At 45.4% G+C, this 23,360-nt stretch overlaps 1 protein-coding gene across 1 annotated transcript; it reads left to right on the top strand.

Moving 5' to 3' along the window:
• Positions 1-347: 347 nt before the first annotated feature.
• LOC118833234 (inner centromere protein-like) lies at positions 348-22,724 on the top strand. The gene is made up of 8 exons (XM_036740598.1): positions 348-496; positions 4,651-4,760; positions 4,885-4,990; positions 5,690-5,874; positions 11,856-11,910; positions 12,130-12,207; positions 20,682-20,796; positions 22,185-22,724. Coding segments are annotated over exons 2-8 (696 nt in total). The 5' UTR covers positions 348-496; positions 4,651-4,758; the 3' UTR covers positions 22,340-22,724.
• Positions 22,725-23,360: the final 636 nt, after the last annotated feature.

Here is a 23,360-nt window from a genome sequence, read left to right as displayed (position 1 = left end):
TCCTTAAGCCAAAGATAAACAAGGTCTATTAAAGGTCCGCCATTTTGGCCAGACCCTTAAGGAACCTGAACACTCCTAACGCTAATGCAAGTGGGCCAGATTGAATCTCAGCACCTCCATGGAGACTGAGATGGATCTCATGCACAGAAAGGACGTGGGAGGGATCGAGGGGTGGCCAGTATGCTGGGGTGACTGGAGCAGAGGTCTAGGGAGCATCTTGATGGCAGTGACCAAAAGGCTGGGGGAACTGGAGATCGGAACCAAGAGAATGACATCTGAGATAGGATCCAGGGCGGCCTTGCCGTCGCTCCTCCAATGAGCGTTGACTGACAGCCCCGGTGGCCAATAGGCTCTCGGCAGCTGGAGATTGGGGGGGGGGGGCACGCGTCTTAGTCCCAGATGATCGGTCACGCCTTTGGTTCCCCACCCCCCACCCCCAGCAGCTGGAGCGTCCACGCAGCTGGTCCTCTCCTGGTGGTTTCTCCAGAGGCCGCAGGTGGGGGGGGGAGCGGAGGAGCGGAGGGTGAGGGGGGCCAGAGGGGCGGCGGGTGGGGGCGACTTCTCCAGAGGCAGCTGGTGTGTTTGTGTGGGGGGGGGGTACTGAGGAGCGGCTGGCGAGGAGGGCCGGAGGAGCGGCGGGGGAGGGGGACCAGAGGAGCGGCGGGTGGGGGCGACTTCTCCAGAGGCAGCAGGTGGGGGGTGGGGCGTGGGGCTGAGGAGCGGCGGGCGAGGAGGACCGGAGGAGCGGCAGGGATGGGTGGACTGGGAGGAGCGGCGGGTCAGGGGGCGCAGGGGCGGAGGAGCGGAGGGCGAGTGGGGGTCCCGGGGTTGCGGCGGGCGAGGGACGCAGGAGGAGCGGCGCGTTGGGGCGGCTTCTCCAGAGGCAGCAGGTGAGGGGGCGGAGGAGGGGCGGGGGTGGGGGGGGCAGTGGGCCCATCCTCTTGGGCCCCGCCTGGTCCCATCCCCCGCCGCGAGGCACCTCCCCCTTCTCTTCCTCCTCTGCCTCCGCAGCCTCCTCACGGCCTGACTACGTCCCAGAGGAGCCGGGAAACTGAGGGGGGCCCCTGCACCCTCAGTTTCCCAGCCTGTCAAAGGAGGCATCGCGTTGATCTCCAGTGGAGAATCTCGGCCCAGCCCCTCCCCCAGTGCCAGAAGCTGAAGGCTAGGAGTGGGGAGGGGGGGGGGCCGATGCTGCTGCTGGAACCCCCAGCTGCTGTGTCAAGGTCATGGTCAGTGGGTGTCCATCCAGTGGAAGGAATGAATGAATGAACTAAAGAATGAATGAATGACCTCTTCCCTTCGGGCCCATTTTGATTTGCATTTCTCCAGTCAATAGTGAGCTGGAATGTTTTTTCATATGGCTATAGATAGCTTCCATTATTTCATCTGAAAACTGATCATATCTTTTGACCCCTTATCTGTTGGAGAATGGCTCTTATTTTCATAAATTGGACTCAGTTCTCTATATGTTTGAGAAATGAAGGCTTTATAAGAAAAACTCGCTTCATTTTTTTCACAGTTACTATTGGTAATTGTATTTCCCTCCCCCCATCCCCCACATTTATTATATTCTCCCTCCTTTCACCCTGTCCCTCTTAAAAAGCGTTTTGCTTCTGACTACCCCTTCCCTTCCTACATTTCTGTAGGATAAGATATCTATCTTATTCTGTGCCCAATTGAGTGTGTATTCCATCTTTGAGCCAGTTTCGATGAGAGTAAAGTCCATTCACAACCCCTCACCCAGCCCCTTCCCCTCCACTGTAAAAGGTTTTTCTTGCCTGTTTTATGTGAGATAATTTACCCCATTCAATCTCTCCTTTCTTTCTTCCAGTATATTCCTCTTTCACACCATAATTTTAATTTTTTAGACATCATCCCTTCATATCTTTCACATCTCTGCCCTCTGTCTATATATACACCTTCTAAGTACCCTAATGATGAGAAGGGTCTTATGAGTTAACAAATATCTCCCCATGTAGGAATGTAAACAGTTTCACCTTATTAAGTCCTTTACCATTTTCCTTTCCTGTTTACCTTTTTATGCTTCTCTAGATCCTTGTCTTTGAAAGTCAAAATTTCTATTCAGCTGCGGCCTTTTCATTAAAAATGCTCGAAAGTCCTCTATCTCACTGAATGTCTATATTTCCCCTGAAGATTACACTTAGTTTTGCTGGATTGGTGATTCTTGGTTGTAATCATAACTCTTTTGCCCTCCAGAATATCATATTCCAAGCCCTCTGATCCTTTAACGTAGAAGCTGCTAAATCTTTTGTTCTCCCTATTGTGTTTCCACCATAGTTGAATTCTTTCTTTCTGGCTGCCTGCAACATCTTTTCATTGACCTGGGAACTCTGGAATTTGGCTACCATATTTCTGGGAGTTTTCATTTTGGGATCTCTTTCAGGAGATAATCCGTAGATTCTTTCAGTTTCTGTTTTATTCTCTGGTTCTAGAATATCAGGGCAGTTTTCCTTGATAATTTCTTGAAAGACGATGTCCAGGCTCGTTTTTTCATCATGGCTTTCAGGCAGTCCAATAATTTTTAGATTATCTCTCCTGCATCTATATTCCAGGTCAGTTGTTTTTCCAATGATGTATTTCATATTGCATTCTTTTTTTTTTATTCTTTTGGCTTTGTTTTATTGTTTCTTGATTTCTCATAAAGTCGTTAGCTTTCATTTAATCATTCTAATTTTTGTGGAACCATTTTCTTCATTGAGCTTTTCTACCTCCTTTCAATGTGGCCAGTTCTACATTTTAAGGAGTGTTTTTTTTCTTCAGTTAATTTTTGTGCCTCTTTTTCCATTTGGTCTAGTTTGTTTTTTGAGGTATTATTTTCCTCAGTAATTTTTTGTGTCTCCTTTAGCAAGCTGTTGACTTGTTTTTCATGATTTTCTTGCATCACTCCTTTTTCTTCCCAGTTTTTCCTCCGCATCTCTAATTTGATTTTCAAACTCCTTTTTGAGCTCTTCCATAGCCTGAGAACAACTCGTCTTTTTGTTGGAGGCTTTGGATGTAGGAACTTTGACTTTGTTGTCTTCTTCTGAGGGTGTGTTTTGATCTTCTTTGTCACCAAAGTAAGTTTCTGTAGTCTGAGTTCTTTTTTCTGTTGTTTACTCTTTCTCAGCCTGTTACTTGACTTTAACTCAAAGTAGGGCTCTGCTTCCAGGGTGGAGGGTGTCCTGGGCTTCAGGGGTTTTGTGCAGCTGTTGTCAGAGACCCTTCTAGGCACCTGTAAGTTTTCAGTTCTTCCAGAGTGGTATGATCTCAGGAGAGGTGTTTACCCCTCTCCTGGCCTGTGCTTTGGTCTGCAAGTGACCTCAAGCACTCTTTCCTACTTACTGGGAGGGAAGGAAGGGGGATAGGAGCTGAGCTCCTGGGGCACTTCATGTCACTTGTCGAGGGGGCTTTCTTACTGGAGAAATGGGGAGGAAATGCCCCCTGGCGGCAGCAGCTATCCCCTTGTAGGCTCTTTCCTTGCCCCATTCTTGGAACTCTGGGGCACTTGGGGACTTGCCAGTGATGTCCTTGTGGAAAACCTTGGGTTCCTCGTGCCACTGTGGGGGGAGCAATCCCTTGCCGGTGTCTCTGGGATGAGCGGACTGCAGGAGATTCCTCAGAGCTGGAGGGGTTTCCAGCTCTAAGTTCTGTCGGAGGGAGGCATTCCCTCCGTGGCATCCTGACAGGTGATTCTCTAGCCTTTACTGGAATACCTCAGAGCATGGGGAGCTCACTACTTCACAAGACAGTTTGTTACAGTTTTTAATATCTTTAACTATTTGTAAAAGTGAGGGTGGCTCTGATCGTTGGCATGATGCTCACCCACGGTAGACCCCAAGTAAATGTACATTGAATTAAATCAGAAAGCTCTGTTTCGTGCTCCTGTTGGCCTCCTCCTAATTTCCACCCCTTCTGGTCCTGCAGTCTGAGACCAAGCAGAGCACAGCCAACTTGTGGGGCTGCCTCACCCTCAGGCTGGCATGCTCAGTTATTCTCGGGTCCCTGGGACTGACCATTTGGCTACACCACCAGAGGAGACTCTGCCCATAGCTTTTTGGGGGTCTGAACACTGGCTTGCTGTGTCCTGCATGCGTGGTCCTGGCTAATCCCCTTCCCCCTCTGGATCGTGGTGCCCTGATGTCACCTGGGATGCCTCCACCATGTCCATTCAGAGAATCTGAGGCAGCCCCCAAGCCTGGACTCTGGGTGTTCCAGGGTGGCTTCTGTACAACCACCGTGGGAGGGATGTAGGTGAAGGACAATGAGCCCATTTTACAGGTGACGGGTCTTGGATCTCAGAGAGGGGGAGCAGGGGTCCAAGCCCCCCTGGCTACTTAGTGGCCATGCCAGTCCTGGGAGGCCACACTGACAAGAGGCAGGGTGCAGCACTGGGCAGTGACCCCCTCTTCCTTTGGCCCCTTTCATGTCAATAACATTTGTTACAGCATGTGGAGAGATGGCTGCCCTCACACCCAGGTTCAAGTCCTGCCTGGGACACAGCCCCCCTTGGGCTCCAGGCAGTTAAGGCGGGGGGAAGGTGGGCTTCCTATGGAAAGGAGGAAGGAAGAAGGGAGGCTGGGGGACCCAGGCCTCTGCTGGTGTCTGCCTGTCCCTTGCTCCCTCTCAGCCAAGTGGCCCTTCCCTTCTCAGGAGAAAGAACAGCACCTGAAGGAGGAGGAGGAGGCGCCTCTGCTGGGAAAGCAGAAGGTGGAGGAGGACCAGGAGGAGCACAAGTGCTGTCACCCCGAGGAAGTGAAGATGTGAGTGGCTGCCCCCTGGCCCGGACCCTCCCGCTCCCTGGCCCTGTGGAGGGGGGACTGAGGGTGGATGGAGGGGGTTCTCCAAGCCCAGGAGGTGTCCTGTCCATTCCTCCTTGTCCCCCAGGGAGCAGGAAGAGCATCTTGAGAAGGTCCTGCAGGCCTGTGAGGGGGTGGAACAGCTGGAGGTGGCGAAGCAGCAGCAGCAGGCTCAGCTGGAGGAGGAGCCGGAGGTCAGGGTGGCCCTGGGTCTTGGGCTGGGACATTCCAGGAAGCCCCTGGGTAGGGGAGGGGTTGGAGTCCCAGGGAGGCAGGAGCAGAGCTGTCCATCCTCAGTCCCTACAGGACAAGCGCTAAGACAGGCCCCTTGTGCTGGGCCTCAAGTCTGGAGGACCCAAATTCAGATCCACCTCAACATTTAGTGGCTGTGCAGCCCTGGGCTAGTCACTTAATGGCTGCCTGCCTCAGTTTTCTCTTCTGTAAAATTCCACTTGGGTCCTAGAATTGTTGGTAAGGAGCCAATGAGGTGACCCAAGCCAAGCACCATAGAAATGTGGTTGTCACCATCATTCTTCAATGGCACAGGGGTGAGGGGGAGGGCACAGATAGAGAAAGACTTCTGGCATCTGTCCGTCCTTCCCCCATGGGTAGCAGGAAGAGGTAGCTTCTGTCTGGGATGAGTGCTCCCTCACTGGCCTGTTTCTTTCTGGAGGCCAAGCCCAATTGTTCTTTGCCCGGAATATTCATTCCACACTCAAACATGGGGCATTTTGGAAATTTATATTACACAAGGAAGGCTCATGTACCATCACTGACTTAGAGCTGGAAGGGCCGGGTTGGCTCTACTCTGCACACTTCACCCCCAACCTGGCCTGCGCCCCCCCCCCCTCCCTGGCCTGCCTGACCGGGTGCCCTCTCTGTCCCACCTCCAGGAGGAGGAAGAGGGAAGGAAGCAGGAGCAGGTGCAAAAGGAGGAGAACGAGGAGGAAGAAGAAAAGAAGGAGGAGGAGAAGAAAGAGGAGCTTCTGCAGAAGGGGGCCGAGGCCCAAGGGACTGGGGAGCCGCAGGAGCAGCAGCCGGCCCTTGAGGGGGACCAGGAGAGACGGCAGGGCAAGTGGTGAGGTCCCACCTTCCCTGCCTATGGATGTGTGTGTGTGTGTGTGTGTGTGTGTGTGTGTGTGTGTGTGTGGCTGTGAGTGTGAGATTGTGAGTATGTGTGTAAGGGAAACCAAGTGTGTGTGTGACTGTGAGTGTATGTGAGAGAGAGGCAGGCTGTGAGATTGTGAATGTGCTTGAAAGGGACTGGGTGTGTATGTGACTGAGAGAGACTGAGTGTGGATGAGATCCCAGCAGACCCCCAGGGGCTTTGCCAAACTCTGCCTGGGCAGGGGGCGTGTGGGGGATGTTCCGGCCTGCAGTGAATTCTAGGCCTGTGTTTTGGCTCCATCATTTACTCTCAATATGGCCTGGAGCCCATCTCTTCCCTCCTCCAAGACTCACTTTCTTTTCCTGAAAAGTTGGGGTGATAATTGGGCTCTCTCGTGAGATTCGCAGTGTCATGATGGGCCCTGTTCCATAGTTGCCCACCACTTTGGGGGAACCTGAGGTCATGCTTTGCTGGCAGAGCGGGGCCATGGAGAGGATGGATTTTCAAGTCAGGGAGCAGTTGGGGTCATGGAGGATCCGCACGATGCCCCAGACAGACCCTGTCCTGCTTCATTCTTCCTTCACTGTTCTGGGCCCGGCTCGTCATCTTCCCCTGACAGGCCGTCTCTCCGTAGTTCTTAGAACTCTCTCCTTAATTCTTAGAACTCCAGGGAGCCCCTTGATCCCTCGCACTCAGTCCAGAGCAGATGGAAAGTCAAGGCCTTTTTCCTTCATTTGTGTATGTACCCACTGGGGTGATTATCCACCTGTATGGGATCCTCGGGGGCAGGATGGATGCTTCATCTACTTTGTTTTCCAGTGTAGACAGCTGGGCCCATCTCCTTCACTTCTTTAAGGTCTCACAACAATTTTGAGAGTGTACATTTGCAGGTATTATCCCCACCTTGCAGATAAGGAAACAGGCTTGGATGAGTTAAAAGATTTGCTAATAAAATGGGTAGTAATTGTTGACAGAAGTATTGAAGCCTAAGAAAGTGTTTATTTTTATTTATGTATTTAAAAATAAGTTTTATTAATGTCTGACGCACATGCTCCCCTTCCTCCACCCATTGCATTTTCCCTTGTGTAAAGGAAAGATAGGCTGCACCAACCATACGTGGGCAGCATTGTGCCCTCCACCTCCCTGCACCGAAGGGTGAGTCCTGGGAATAAGAAGGATCATCAGTGAGGAGGTTCAGTCCATTGTCCTTTCCTTAGGCTTTCTACATGACACTGCTCTGTCATGGTGCCCCATCTTCTCCTGGCTCTCCTTCTCTCGGTACCAGTTCATAGGAGCCTTCCCATGTCTTCCTGAGTGTCTCTTTGGTCATTTCTTGCTGCATGATCATATTCCGTTACACTCATAGATCACAATTGGATCAGCCCTTCCCCAGTTGACTTGTTCCCTCTTTGGTAGATACTCCCACCATGTCAGTGTGGCTCCAACCTCTCCCCTTGTAGCTGTGGCTTCTCATTGTGGCTGAGAGCCCTGTCTGTCTCCTCAGGTAGCACAGCTGGGCCCAGGAAGTTAAAGAATTAAAAAGAAACTTCGCTAAAGAAATTAGTAAATCTTTTCCATTTTTCCATCTGTTTGATGTTCCAGCCTTAGTTGCTTTCAGGATGATCCGCTCACTTGGGGTTTCCAGCCACATCCGGTATAAGCTTATTTTCCTGCTGCTTTCTGAGGAAACCCTGCTCCTAATTAACCTTCCACCCTGGTCCTCCATGAGGCTTTACAGATCACTTTGTATTTTTAGCTGGCATCTCTCCACTTGGAGAGGAGATCAAGTGTGGACTCTCAGGTTCCTTTTACAGCAAAACTTCTGTAGGAAAATTCCGGTCTTTTCTACTTTGCGCTTTTTTTCTGAGTTACCAGCTTATTTAAGAGAGAATTGCTTCAATTTTGTGCCATCTCTTCAACAAGTGGGTCTGACTGTACCCTGGCAGAGGCATCTCCAGGCCTGTCACACATGTCAGTCAATAACCCCTTTTTTTCTTGCCTTTCTAGGTTTCTCTCGACTCCTGTGTTTGCATTTCAAAGTTGGTACTCAGCTCTGGGCTTTTCATCAAGAACATTTGAAAGTCCTCCATTCTATTCCAGGTCCATTTTTTCATGTAGAATTATTATTTTTTTTTACTTTAAACTGGTTTTTTTTAATTTTTTGATTTTTATTTAATATTTTTAGTTTTCAGCATTGATTTTCACAAGAGTTTGAATTACAAATTTTCTCCCCATTTCTACCTTCACCCCACTCCAAGATGGCATGTATTCTGATTGCCCCATTTCAGAGTCAGCCTTCCCTTCTGTCACCCCAGTCCCGCCCATCCCCTTCTCCCTTTCTTTTAGGGCAAGATAGATTTCTATGCCCCATTGCCTGTATATCTTCTTTCCTAGTTGTATGCAAAAACTTTTTTTTGAACATCTACTTTTAAAACTTTGAGTTCCAAATTCTCTCCCCTCTTCCCTCCCCATCCACCCTCCCTAAGAAGGCAAGCAATTCAATATAGGCCACATGTGTATCATTACGTAAAACCCTTCCACAATACTCATGTTGTGAAAGACTAACTATATTTTGCTCCTTCCTAACCTATCCCCCTTTGTTCAGTTTTCTCCCTTGACCCTGTCCCTTTTAGAAAGTGTTGGCTTTTGATTGCCTCCTCACCCATCTGCCCTCCCTTCTATCATCCCCCCCTTTTTGTCTCCTGTCTCCTTTCCTGTGGAGTAAGATACCCAGTTGAGTGTGTATGTTATTCCCTCCTCAGGTCAAATCCAATGAGAGCAAGATTCCCTCATTCCCCCTCACCTGCCCCCTGTTCCCTTCCAACAGAACTACTTTTTCTTGCCACTTTTATGCAAGATAATTTACCCCATTCTATCTCCCTTTGTCCCTCTCTCATTATATTCCTCTCTCATCCCTTAATTTGATTTTATTTTTTTAGATATCACATCATATTCAACTCACCCTGTGCCCTCTCTCTATACATATATATTATATATACATATATTGTGTGTATATCTATATCTATATCTATATCTATATATATATATATATATATATATTCCCTTCAGCTACCCTAATACTGAGTTCTCATGAATTATACACATCATCTTTCCATGTAGGAATATAAACAAAACAGTTCAACTTTAGTAAGTCCCTTATGATTTCTCTTTCTTGTTTACTTTTTCATGCTTCTCTTGATTCTTGTGTTTGAAAGTCAAATTTTCTGTTCATTTCTGGTCTTTTCACTGAGAAAGCTTGAAAGTACTCTATTTTATTGAAAGTCCATATTTTGCCTTGGAGCATGATACTCAGTTTTGCTGAGTGATTCTTGGTTTTAATCCTAGCTCCTTTGACCTCCGGAATATCATGTTCCAAGCCCTTAAATCCCTTGATGTAGACCTTGTGTTATTCTGTTTGTGTTTCCACAATACTCAAATTTTTTCTTTCTGGCTGCTTGCAGTATTTTCTCCTTGATCTGGGAACTCTGGAATTTGGTGACAATGTTCCTAGGGTTTTTCTTTTTGGGATCTTTTTGAGGAGGGGATCTGTGGATTCTTTCAATTTCTATTTTACCCTCTGACTCTAGAATGTCAGGGCAGTTCTTCTTGATAATTTCTTGAAAGATGGTGTCTAGGGTCTTTTTTTGACCATGGCTTTGAGGTAGTCCAATAATTTTTAAATTATCTCTCCTGAATCTATTTTCCAGGTCCGTGGTTTTTCCAATGAGATATTTCACATTGTCTTCCATTTTTTCATTCCTTTGTTTCTGTTTTATAATATTTTGATTTCTCATAAAGTCACTACCTTCCACTTGCTTCAGTCTAATTTTTAAGGTGGTATTTTCTTCAGTGGTCTTTGGACCTCTTTTCCATTTGGCTAATTCTGCCTTTCAAGCCATTCTTCTCCTCATTTGCTTTTTGGAACTCTTTTGCCATTTGAGTTAGTCTATTTTTTAAGGTGTTATTTTCTTCAGTATTTTTTTGTGTCTCCTCAACAAGTCATTGACTTGTTTTTCATGGTTTCCCCACATCACTCTCATTTCTGTTCCCAATTTTTCCTCTACTTCTCCAACTTCCTTTTCCAAATCCTTTTAGAGCTCTTCCATGGCCTGGGACCAGTTTATGTTTTTCTTGGAGACTTTTGATGTAGGCTCTTTGGCTTGGATGACTTCTTCTGGCTGTATGTTTTGGTCTTCTTTGTCATCAAAGAAAGATTCCAAAGTCTGAGACTGAATCTGAGTCTATTTTCACTGCTTGGCCATGTTCCCAGCCAACTACTTGACCCTTGAGTTTTTTGTCAGGGTATGACTGCTTGTAGAGAGTATGTTGTCCCAAGCTTGAGGGGCTGTGCTGTTCTTTTCAGAGCTTTTTCTACACAGCAAGCTCTGCCACACCAGCAGTCCTTCTCCCCCAAAAACTGCCAACCTGGACCATGACTCTGATCTGAGCGGGCTCCGCACTCCTGCTAGGATCCACCACTTAATTCCTCCCTCCAGGTGGGCCTGGGGCGTGAAGCACCTGCAGCTGTAGTTCTGTAGCTGCTTCACCTCCGCTGCCTCCAGGACGGTGGCTGAACCACGAACTCCTTTCACTCTGTCCCCTCAGTTTTTTTCCCACTAACCTTCTCTGTTGTCTTTGGTGTTTGTGGGTTGAGAAGTCTGCTAACTGCCACAGCTCACTGATTCAGGGTGCTAGGGACTGTTCTGCCTGGCTCCTGGTCTGGTTGGTCCAGGCGCATCCCATGCTGGGTTCTGCTGTGCTCTACTCCACTCCCTGCTCCGTGCGATAGACCTTACCCAGCGACCATCCAGGCTGTCCTGGGCTGGAGCCCTGCTTCCCTGTGCTATTTTGTGGGTTCTGCAGTTCTAGAATTTGTTCTGAGCCATTTTTATAAGTGTTTGGAGGGTCCTGGATAGAGCTTTAGGCCAGTCCCTGCTTTCTAGCCACATCTGCACTCCGCCCCCTCTGTAGAATTATTATACTCAGTTTTTAAGCTTATCTCTCGACTGATTCTTTGACTCATTTAGGAGACCCTCTAGCATTCTGGGAGGTGATGGCAGCTACAACCCTTTTAACATTTTGGACCACCGGAAGTCCGAGGGTAAGGTGGGAAGGTACAGGGAAGGAGGAGAGATAAGGTAAAGACAGGTTACGTAGGTTACGTATCGCTTCATACACACTCATTTAACACACATCATTTGTAACATGTGGCCCCATGTAAATTGAGTGGGGCACTCTTCACACCAAGTTCCCTGCTCTGATGAAATTACTGGTCCAAATATGAAATTGCATCCACGTACTTAGATGTATATTTATGCATCTCTTACATTAGACATTTCATTTGATTTCAAAATACTTGAAGCAGGGTCTCATTTGATCTCTAAATGATCTATGTGAGGTCTTCCAAGTGCATCAGTTGGGAGCCTGAGTCCTGTGGCCTCTTCAGAGGTCTATAGAGGGAGGGATGCTCTGGCAGGAGGCAGTGCCCGCTCCCAGTTCTGTCACCAGATGTCCCAGCTTGGAATAATGGATGAAATGTATGTGGTGCTGGAGAAAGACACAAGGGCTTAGACACTTACGTTCCACTTTTCCTCTGGCAGAAGAGTGTTTGCGAATGTCCTTGGAAAAGATAGAACAGAAAAAACAGTTCAATTCATTGAGTATTTTTTAAGTGCCTACTACATACAAGACACTGTTTCTAGGTACAAGGGTGAAGAGACAGGAACAAACCAGGACCTGCCATCTGGGAGCTTATGTTCTACTGGCTTCCTTCCTGATGCTGTTTCTCTTCTGTAAAATCCTGGGTCCTATTTCCAACAGCAGGTGGAGAGTGATGTGTTGAGCACTGGGGATAGTGATATGTGGTGCTGTGGGGTGGGCTTCAGGTCAGGATCAGCCCTCTGGGCCCCCTTCCTGCTAGTGACTGACAAGCTTGGGCTCTTGGTTTTCAGGGTGCGGCAAGAGAAGGAGAGATTACTGAGTGAACCAGAGGAGAAAAGGAGGAAGGTGAGGCACTGGGGGGACCTGGGGTGGTCCTCTGTCTCCTCATCTGTGCACTGACACGACCTTGGTTGTGGCTGCAGCCATGCCCCTTCTCCCCATGGCCCATTCTGAGGCTACTGCCCCTGGTCTCTCAGGCTTTTTCTGGGAACGGGGCAGGAGATGGAGAGCAGTGCCTTGGGGGGGGGCGGTTTCCATGGCTCACACATGCTGTATTGGCCCCAGGAGGATTTTCAGCACCAGGAGCAGAAGGAGCTGACGGAGGAGCAGGTGAAGGCCAAGGACATTGCAGCTGCTGCCGGGGTCAGTAACAAATTAGTGTGTGTGTGTGTGTGTGTGTGTGTGTGCGTGCGCATGCGCGCGTGTGTGCGTGTGTGTTTATTTACAAATTAGTTTATTTTTAGTTTTCAACATTCACTTCCATAAGATTTTGAATTCCGTGTTTTCTCCCCATCTCTCCCCTCCCCCCACCCCAAGATGGCATGTAATTGGATATAGGCTCTACATAGGCATTCATATTGAACCTATTTTCACATTAGTCATGTTGTAAAGAAATAGAACCAATGGGAGAAATTATGAGAAAGAAGAAAGGAAACAAAACAACAACAACAAAAAAAGTCGAGCAAATAGTTTGCTTCCCTCTGCATTCAGACTCCCAAGTTCTTTCTGTGGTTGTGGATAGCATTTCATAATGTTCTCTGTGTCATTTGGTCATAAATTCTTCCTTTCTCCATAGATGTGACAGGTAAACTATTCCTTGCTCTCTTAATTTGCTTATAATTTCAGCCTCTACATCTAAATCATGTACCCATTTTGACTTTATTTTGGTGTATTGTACAGGATGTTAGTCTATGCCCAGTTTCTGCCATACTATTTTCCAGTTTTCCCAGCAGTTGTTGTCAAATAGTTCTTATCCCAGAAGCTGGAGTCATTGGGTTTATCAAACAGTAGATTACTATAATCATTGACTGCTGTGCATTGTGTACCTAAACTGTTCCACTGATCTACCCCTCTATTTCTTAGCCAGTACCAAGTAATCTTGATGATTGCTGCCTTATAATACACTTTGAGATCTGGTATGGCTAGGTCATCTTCCCTTGCATTTCATTTAATTAATTGGCTTGAGATTCTGGATCTTTTGTTCTTCCAGATAAATTTTGTTATTTTTTTCTAGCTCTACAAAATAATTTTATTGGTAGTTTGATTATATGGCACTGAATAAGTAAATTGACTTAGGTAGTATAGTCATTTTTATTATATTGCCTCAGCCTACCCACAAGAAACTGATGTTTCTCCACTTATTTAGCTCTGACTTTATTAATGTGAAAAGTGTTTTGTAATTATGTTCACATAGGCCCTGGGTTTGACTTGGCAGGTAGACTCCCAAATATTTTATGATGGCTACAGTAACTCTAAATGGCATTTCTCTTTCTATCTCTTGCTGTTGGGCTTGTTAGTATTATATAGATATACCGATGATTTATGTGGGTTTATTTTATAAACTGAAACTTTGCTAAACTTGTTTATTATTTCAAATAGTTTATTTTTCATCTTTTTATTAATTAATCAATTTATTTTTAGTTTTCAACATTCACTTCCACAAGATTTTGAGTTCCAAATTTTCTCCCCATCTCTCCCCTCCCCCCACCCCAAGATGGCATGCATTCTGACTGCAGCCTTTCCCAACCCGCCCTCCCTTCTATCACTGCCCCTCCCCCTCATCCCCTTCCCTTCAATTTTCCTGTATGGCAAGATAGGCTTCTATATACCATTGCCTATATATCTTATTTCCCAGTTGCATGTAAAAGCAATTTTTAACATTTGTTTTTAAAACTCTTGAGTTCCCCATTCCCACCCTTCCTCCCTCCCCACCCACCCTCATTGAGAAAGCAAGCAATTTGAAATAGGTTATGCATGTATAGTCATGCAAAACACTTCCATAACAGTCATGTTGTGAAAGGCTAACTATATTTCCCTCCATCCTATCCCACTCCCATTTACTCTGTTTTCTCCTTTGACCCTGTCCCTCCTCAAAAGTGTTTGCTTCTAATTACTCCTCCTCCCATTTGTCCTCCCTTCTATCATGCCAACCTCTCTTATCCCCTTCTCCCCTACTTTCTGGTAGGGTAAGGTAGATTTCCATACCCAATTGAGTGTGTATGTTATTCCCTCCTTAAGCGAAATCCAATGAGAGTAAGGTTCACTCATTCCCTCTCACCTCCCCCCTCTTCCCCTCCATCGTAAGAGCTTTTTCTTGCCTCTTATATTTCAAGTAGTTTTTTACTTGATTCTTTAGGATTGTCTAAGTATATCATCATATCATCTGCAAAGAGGGATAGCTTTGTTTCTTCTTTGCCTATTCTAATTCCTTCAATTTCTTTTTCTTCTCTTATTGCTAAAGCTAAACTTTTTAGTACTATGTTGAATAACAGTAGTGATAATGGAAATCCGTGTTTCACCCCTTTTCTTATTGGAAATGCTTCTATCTTATCCCCATTACATATAAGACTTGCTGATGGTTTTAGGTAGATGCTACTTATCCTTTTAAGGAAGGCTCCATTTATTCTTATGCTCTCAAGTGTTTGTTTAATAAGAATAGGTGTTTTATTTTCTCAAAAGCTTTTTCTGCATCTATTGAGATAATCATATGGTTTCTCTTAGTTTTATTGCTGATAGGATCAATTGTGCTGATAGTTTTCCTAATACTGAATCACCCTGCATTCCTGGTATAAATCCTACATGGTTATACTGTATTATTTCCTTCATAAGTTGCTATAATCTTTTTGGTAATATTTTATTTAAAATTTTGGCATCTATAAATTATTGGGGAAATTGGTCTATAATTTTCTTTCTCTGTTTTGCCTCTTCCCGGTTTAGTTATCAATACCATATTTGTGTCATAAAAATAGTTTGGTAGGAATCCTTCTTTGCCTATTTTCCCAAATATTCCATACAGTATTGGAATTAATTGTTCTTTAAATGTTTTATAGAATTCACTTTTAAATCTGTCTGGCCCTGGAGATTTTTTCCTAGGGAGTTCATTGAGGGCTTGTTCAATTTCTTTTTTCTGAGATGGAAGGTCTTGAAGTATTTACTGCCTCTTCTCTTAATCCAGGCAATTTATATTTTTTGTGAATATTCATCCATTTCACTAAGATTGTCAAATTTATTGGCAAAATAGTTCCTAATTATTGTTTTAATTTCCTGTTTGTTAGTGGTGAATTCACCCTTTCCATTTTTGATACTGGTAATTTGGTTTTTTTCTTTCTTTTTTAAAATCACATTAACCAAAGGCTTATCAATTTTATTCGATTTTTCATAAAACCAGCTCTTGGTTTCATTTATTAGTTCAATAGTTTTCTTGATTCCAATTTTATTAGTCTCTCCTTTGGTTTTCAATATTTCTAATTAGTTATTGAATTGGTGATTTTTTATTTTTTTCCTATCCTTTTTAGTTGTATGCCCAGTTCATTGATCTGCATCCCATAAGTTTTAGTATATTGTCTCATAATTGCCCTTCTCTTGGATGAAGTTTTTGATTGTATCTGTGATTTGTTATTTAACCACCTCTTTCTTTAGGATTAGATTCCTTAGTTTCCGATTACGTTTTAGTCTGTCTTTCCACGGCCCTTTATTACATGTAATTTGTATTCCACCATTATCTGAAAAGGATGCATTTAATATTTCTGCCTTTCTGCATTGGATTGTGAGGTTTCTATGCCATAGTACGTGGTCAATTTTTGTTTGGTGCCATGTACTGCTGAGAAAAAGGTGTATTCCTTTCTATCCCCATTCAATTTTCTCCAGAGGTCTACCATATCTAACTTAATATCTATCTATCTATCTATCTATCTATCTATCTATTTTAGTTTACAAGATTCAGTTCCACAAGCTTTTGAGTTTTACGGTTCCTCCCTTTCCCATCCCCCTTCCCCAAGACAGCATGCAATCTCATATAGGATCTACATATACATTCATATTAAACATTTTCACATTAGTCATGTGGTAAAGAACAATTATAACTAATGGAATGAACTACAGGAAATAAAAAAAAAGAAAGAGAGCAAATAGTGTGCTTCCATCCTCATTCAGACTCCAAAGTTCTTTCTCTGGATGTGGATACCGTTTTCCGTCGTGAGTCTTTTGGGGTAGTCTAAGATCTTCGCATTGCTGAGAGAGCTAAGTCTATCAAAATCAGTCTTCACACAATGCCTCTGTAACTGTGTACAATATTCTCCTTGTTTTGCTCTCCTCACCCAGCATCAGTTCATATAAGTCTTTCCAGGTTTTTCTGAAGGCTTCCTGCTAATCATTTCTTATAGCATTACAATATTCCATTACATTCATATACCACAACTTGTTCAGCCATTCCCCAGCTGATGGGCATCCCCTCAATTTCCAATTCTTGGCCACCACATAAAAGCTGCTATAAATATTTTTGTACATGTGGGTCTTTTTCCCATTTGTATGGTCTCTTTGGGATACAGCCCTAGAAGTGGCATTGCTGGGTCAAAGGGTATGCACATTTTTGTAGCCCTTTGGGCATATATAGTTCCAAATTCTTCTCCAAAATAGTTGCATCAGTTCACCACTCCACCAAGCATGCAGTGGTGTTCCAATTTTCCCACATCTTTTCCAGCATTTGTCATTTTCCTGTTTTGTCATGTTAGCCAATCTAATAGGTATGATGTGGTACCTAAGAGTTGTTTTCATTTGCATTTTTCTAATCAATAGTGATTTAGAGTATTCTTTCATATTACTATAGATGTCTTTAATTTCTTCCTCAGAAAACTGCCTGTTCAAATCCTTTAACCATTTATCAATTGGGGAAATATCTAACTTTTCTTAAATTCTGTTCACCTTCTTAACTTCTTTCTTCCTAATTTTGTGGTTAGATTTATCTAGTTAGGAAAGTGAGTGGTTGAAGTGCCCCACTAGTATGGTTTTGTTGTTGGTTTCTTCCTGTTACTCCCTTCACTTCTCTTCTAAGAATGTGGATGCTATTCTACTTGGTGCATATATGTTTAGTAATGATATTGCTTCATTTTCTATGGTGCCTTTTAGTATGATGTAGTTTCTTTCCTTATCTCTTTTAATTAGATCTGTTTTTGCTTTTGCTTTGTCTGAGATCAGAATTGCTACCCCTGCTTTTTTACTTCAGCTGAAGCATAATATATTCTACTCCAGCCTTTTACCTTTACCCTGTGTGTATCCTGCTCTGTTTCTAATGTGTTTCTTGTAAACAACGTATTGTAAGATTATGATTTTTAATCCACTCTGATATCTGCTTCTGTTTTATGGGAGAGCCCCTCCTATTCACATTCACAGTTATGATTACTATGTGTTTCTTTCTCCAACCTATTTCCCCCCCCCCCAATTCATGCTTTTCTATCTGCTTTCTGCCATCCTCTCTATCAGCCCCCTCCCTTTTCTTTCCCTTTTCCTTTACTACTTCTTTCCTCTATTCTATCCCCTCCTTTTCTTCCTCCTTTCCCCTCCTACTGCCTATAGATTTCTATATCTAACTTTTCTATATCTATAGATTTCTATAGCTAACTAAGTATGTTATTCCCTCCTTGTCCAAATTCCCATAAGAGTAAGGTTAAACAGTGCTCGTCACCCTGCCTTTTTTACCTCTACTGTAATAGGTCTTTGTGCCTCATCATATGATGTAATTTACCCTTTTCTGCCTCCTGCTTTCCTCTTCTTCTATTACAGTCCCTTTTCATCACTTAATTAGCTTCTTTTTTATCATCACATCAAAGTCAACTTAAACTCACCCCCCTCTGTCTATGTATTTCCCTTCTAGACATCATAATAAAGGTACAGTTCTCAAGAGTTACAGGTATCATCTTCCCATGTAGGTCCCTAAACAGTTTGCCCTTATTGAATAACATGTTTTTTTTTCTTTTTCTTTCTTGGAAGATGCTCTCTAGGCTCTTTTTTTTCATCATGGCTTTCCAGTAGAACGATAAATCTTAAGTTGTCTCTCCTGGTTCTATTTTCCAGGTCAGTTGTTTTTCCATCAAGATATTTTGTGTTTTCTTCTATTTTTTCATTCTTTTAATTTTATTTGACTGATTCTTGATGTCTATAATTATAGAGTCATTACCTTCCAGTTACCCAATTCTAATTTTTGACAAATTGTTTTCTTCAGTTAACTTTTGTACCTCCTTTTCCATTTGGCCATTTCTCCTTTTTAAGGAGTTGTTTTCTTCAGTGTACTTTTTTCATTTTGCCAATTGTATTTTTAAAGGAGTTGTTCAATTTTTCTTCTATCTCTCTTATTTGACTTTTAAACTCCTTCTTGAGCTCTTCCAAGAACACTTTTTGGGCTTGAGACCAGTTCATATTCCTCTTTGAGGTTTCTGATGTGGGTATGTTCACCATGTTGTCCTCTCTTGAATTTGTGTTTTGATCTTCCCATCACCAAGACACTTCTCTATGGTCATTTTTTTCTTTCTTGCTTTTTGCTCATGTTCTTTGTCTTTTTTCTGGCTTTTAAAGTTAATCTATGCTTCTGGGGCACAGGAGGTACTGTCCCAGGCTGTGTACTAGGGGCCTGGTTACTGCCTTTGCGTGCTGGGGCCTCAGGTGCTGGCAGCTGGAGACTGTAGGGGTCTGGTAGCTTACCTGGTGCTAAGCTGGAGCTGGTGTTGGTGGCTGGTGTGTGCCTGGTGTTGGTGCTTGCCTTCTCCTCCCCCAGGATCTCCCATTCATCCTGAGGTGGGGGTTCCTGCTGGCTTTCTGGGACACCTCCCATCCTGGACTCATCGTCTTTGACTACAGCAAGAGGGACCTTTCCCGTTAATCCCCCTAGCCTCCCAAGCTAAATGACTGCTTCACCCCATCTTTGTATTGGATCCACTGTTCCAGAATTTTTCCTGAGGCGATAATCTATGGGTTTTTCAAGGTCAGTAATGGAGGGTGAGGGCGACTTCCTGCTTACTCTGCCATCTTGGCTCCTGGAAGTCCTCAGTAACAAATTCTTGAATGTAACAGTGGGTGTTCAGGTGAGGCCCCATCTGTGGCTTCCTTGCTCCCCCTCCTTACATGGCAAGTCCATACAGGTGCTAGGAGGTGTGACCTGCTCAGAGCTATAGAAAGGTGGCAGGCTCCTGGGAGGCTCTTAGGCCACTAGCCAAGTCCACCCTGAGTCCTTTTCCAGTGTTGGTACAAATGGTCATCTGCTTGAGTACCTCCCAGGATCAGGGAAACCCTTTAGTTGCTAAGCCAGCCCATTGTGTTTTTGGACAGCTCTGGGTGTCAGGAGGTGCCCAGATGCCCCTAACTCTGCCCTCAGTGGCCTCATCTGAGAGCTCACCTTGCACGGACATGAAGACACAGGCCTGGTGTGTTGCCTCTCAGTCTTCTCTTCTCCTGGCTCAGTGGTCCCAGGTCCTTTGGCATTGGATTGCCCTTGTCTGGGGACTGTCCAGCTTATCAATGTCAAGCTTCTGGGTGTAGCCTGAGCCTGGGAGGGGGGCATAGGCCAGAGGCACCAGTGCCTCCTCCTAGTTTTTGGAAGCCCTGCCCACCGGCCTCTCTTGGCACATTGTTGGCTCTCTGCCTGGCTTTCTGGGGTGCTGTGCCATTCAGCCAACCCACCCTGAACCTTCTTTCCCCTACAAGCCCTGGGTCCTTTTCTGTGAGCTGCTGTCTAGCCACACCTCCCACCCTTCAAAGTTGCATTGTTTGATGAGTTGGCATGGTCAGCACCATGGTCAGCTGCAGCCCAAGGCTATGTCTGAGACCTGTGGGGGCCAGTGACAAAACAGTGAGAGAACACTGGATTGGGGTTTAGCCATCAGTGTGGACTATGTACCATGTGATCTCTTAGCTTCTCTGGGCCCCAGGGGTATTTTCTGCAAAATGGGGTGGGGGGCATGGACTTACAGACCTCCAAAGTATTTTCCAGCTCTAAACTCTGAACCTCCCCAACCTTCCGTGACCCAGGAGGAGGAGCAGGGAAAGAAGGCCTTGGGAAGTCTCTCCAAGGTGAGCTCAGGGAGGAGGGAAAACCTCCATTCTGGACCAGCCTGGGGAACCATTGGCTTTCTGCCAGCTGCCACATTCACCAAGCTCTGCAGGCTTGCCTTAGCCTGGGCCATGCCTCAGCTCCCACTACACATGGCAGCCAGGACCAGATTCCAGTTTCCATGCCCTATACTGATGGTCAGCTTTTTCCAGTCAGCAGACGGACAAGACCAAGGGCTCCGTGCCCCTCAGAAATGTTATCTGGGGTTTAGCTACTCACATTGAGATGAGCCTGTTTCCCTCTTCCTCCCCCATTGTCCTCGGTGATCGGTTACTTGGTCCATGAGGAGATGACGATGCCCCACTCACCCAGGGCCACCTTATGGAGGAGAGGTCCACACATTCCCAGAAAACGAGCCTTTGGACTCTGTCAGGCACAAGACAGACTCCTCACAAACAGTAACTTCTGCTGCCATAATTGTCTCTGTAAACATCCTCTCTGAGTCTCCTGGAAACCTTGTGCTAGAGGCAGTGTGTGGATTATCCATATTTTACAAGTCAAGAAACTGAGCCTCAGAGAGGGGGAGACATATCCCAAGTCTTAGTCCTGGCCTGTGGCCACTCTGGACCTCAGTCTCCCTCATCAGTCTGGTGGGGTGGGGCGAGGTTTGGACGGGATCATCTCAAAGGGTCCTTTCAGCTCTGGCAGCCCAAGGTGCCCTCCAGTGTGCCAGGAAGTGCTAGAGGTCTCCTTTCTTCTTTGGAGTCTAGTTTGCAATTCTTGTGAAATGACCCCACAGGACTCCAAGGGGGGCCCCAAGATCAATCCGGACAACTACGGGCTGGATCTGAATAGTGAGAACTCCACAAATGATAAGTCCCGGGCCGAAAAGCGTGTTCCTGTTTTGTTCGAAGGTAAGTGTGTACCCCCACCTCTTTACAAACGACTTACCCATTAGATTGGACCAGAGTATACTGAAGGAGAGCAACGTCTAACAAGTCTAGAAAGGTAGGCTGGGGGCAAGTTGTGAAGCTTGGGCATTACATGCCAACAGAAGCTTTTATTTGATCTATAGGCCAAGGAGGGGAGGGATGTTGTCAGCCCTGCTGGTCTTTAGAAAAATCCCTTTGTAGTCATGTGGAGGATGGGTGGCAGTGGGGAGAGGCTGGAGGCAGGGGACAATTTGGGAGGGTGCTGCACTAGTGCAAGTGAGAGGCAGCCAAGGCAGGTTCGATGTCAGATAAGGTGGAAATGGAAAGTATAATGTGTGGCTATTGATGGGCCATGTGGGATGAGAGGGAAGGAGGAGTTGTATAACACTGAGCTCGTGAGCAAGGTGACAGTGCCCCCAGCAGTGAGAGGGAAGCGTAGATGAGGGGAGAGAGAGAATTCTGGAAGTTGGATATTCTGAATTTGAGGTGTCTATGGGACATCCAGTTTGAAATATCCAGTTTGCAGTTGGTGATTTGGGCCTGGCACTCAGGAGAGAGGTGAGGGCTGGACACATAGCTAAGGGTGTGATCCAAGTAGAGTGGTAGTTGAACTCCTGAAAGCTGAGGAGGTCACCCAAGGAGATTGTATAGAGGAAAGGAGAAGGGGGCCCAGGACAGAGCCCTGGGGATACCCATGGTTAGTGGGCATGATCTGGACATGGATTCAACAGAGAAGGCTGAGAAGGAGAAGGAGGACAGGAGAAGGTGCCTAGTAGTACTCTTAGCAGCAGAGAGGTCAGGAGGGATGCGGGTCAGGAAAGGATTGTTTGGTTTGGCTGTTAGGATGTTCCTGGGGGCAGCTATGGTTGAATAATGAGTTGGAAGCCAGATTGCAAGAGCTGAGGAGAAGAAGGGGGCAGTGAGAGTCTGGCTTTTTAAAGGAGCTGGGCAGAGAGAGGGGAAGAGAGACGTAGCAGGGTGGGCTCTCCTGAGGCTCCTTCAGGGATAAGGGAGACAGGGGAAGCAGCCCCACTGGAGAGGGGAAAAGACTAGAGAAAAGGGGCTGAGATCAGGGCCCCTGGAAAGGGCTTGGCCTTACTGAGCGGGAGGACCACCTTCTAATGGGAGATGGGAGGACAAGAGAGCCTGGGGCCTGAGGTCAGGGGTCTTAGAAGGGGAGAAAGGTAACTTATGGAGGAGGAGGAAGAAGGTTCTCAGCTGTGAAGTCTGGAGTTATGGGGGTGATGTGGGAGGCTTGAGGAGAGAAGGGAAGGTTTAGAATAACCTTGAAGGGGGAGTCATCAGGACTTGGGTGGCATCTCCCTGTGAGCCTCCTTCTCTGGCATAACCCCTGACTCTCTCCTGCCCAGTGCCCCAGCTCAGCCCAGAGCTCATCAGGCAGTTGTGCCAGCCTCTTCCACCGAACCCATACTTTGAGAGCTTCCGAAGTCGAAGGGCCCAGGACGTATTCAACAAGAGTAAACTGCAGGATCAAACACCTAAAACAACTCCAAAAGACTCATAATTGAAGCAGACTGTTGACAGTTTTGTTGTGTTTTGGTTTGTGTTTTCTTTCTCATGTTTCCTCCCATTCATTCTAATTCTTCTATACAATGTGACTAATGTGAAAATCTGTTTAATAAGAATGTATCTGAGAGCCTACATAGGATTGCTCACCATGTTGGGGAGGTGGTAGAAAAGGGAGGCGGAGAAAAATTAAACCTTACTGAAGTTGTCAACCTGAAAGTTTGGTTAAAGTAGGCAGACAAGCTAGGTTATATGTAAATTCATGATGTTTATTCCCTTAAAGCTAGCAAAGCTTACTTGTACATAGAAGGAGCCAGAGCTTAAGTTCTGACTGTCTGAACAAAGGAATGAGAAGGTTTAAATACATTTTTTGTCTCAACTCAGCATGCCTGTGTTACTCAATTTTATGATCCCCATGTTTAACCACGACACAAGAAAAGGATTTTCCTTAATGGAGTAGGTTGTAAATACAAGATAGTTGACAAAGTGTCAATTGAAATTACAACACAGGATCTCTGTGTTTAATTTACCATTGACATGCCCTAATATAGTATATACCCATAATATATTAAGATAAGAAAAAGTCACATTATTCAAGGTAGTTTCTCGGGTTAAAGATCTCATCCTTAATGGCTAATAGACAGAGGAAAGAATGCTCTTAAGTCAGCCAGATCTGGCCTTGTTGACATAGGAGGAGGTATTCTCTGAGTTTACTCAGAGAACAAAGAAGCTTAGGTTCAGACTCTTCTTCTGGTTAATCTGTTCAGGTTCTGAACCTTATTGAAGTTACTAATTTGATTTTAAATGATTATCATTTCCTCCTTTTGGTCAAAGGCAAGCTGAAAGCTTCACCTTTAGACCAAGGAAGACATGGAAAACCTCTCTCTTCTTCAGGGGTGAAGTTCTAAAACTCCTCATCCAGGTGGATTCAAGTTTATTTTTTTTCTGTGGTTGGACATCCCCAGAGATGGACAGTCACTGCAAAGTAATTGTAAACAAGCAGAAGGAGCAAGTTGCAA

Source organism: Trichosurus vulpecula, assembly GCF_011100635.1.
Source record: "Trichosurus vulpecula isolate mTriVul1 chromosome X unlocalized genomic scaffold, mTriVul1.pri SUPER_X_unloc_5, whole genome shotgun sequence".
NCBI lineage: Eukaryota > Metazoa > Chordata > Mammalia > Diprotodontia > Phalangeridae > Trichosurus > Trichosurus vulpecula.
The sequence above is the reverse complement of the archived record's forward strand: the minus strand, read 5'-3'. Positions and strand labels throughout refer to the sequence as shown.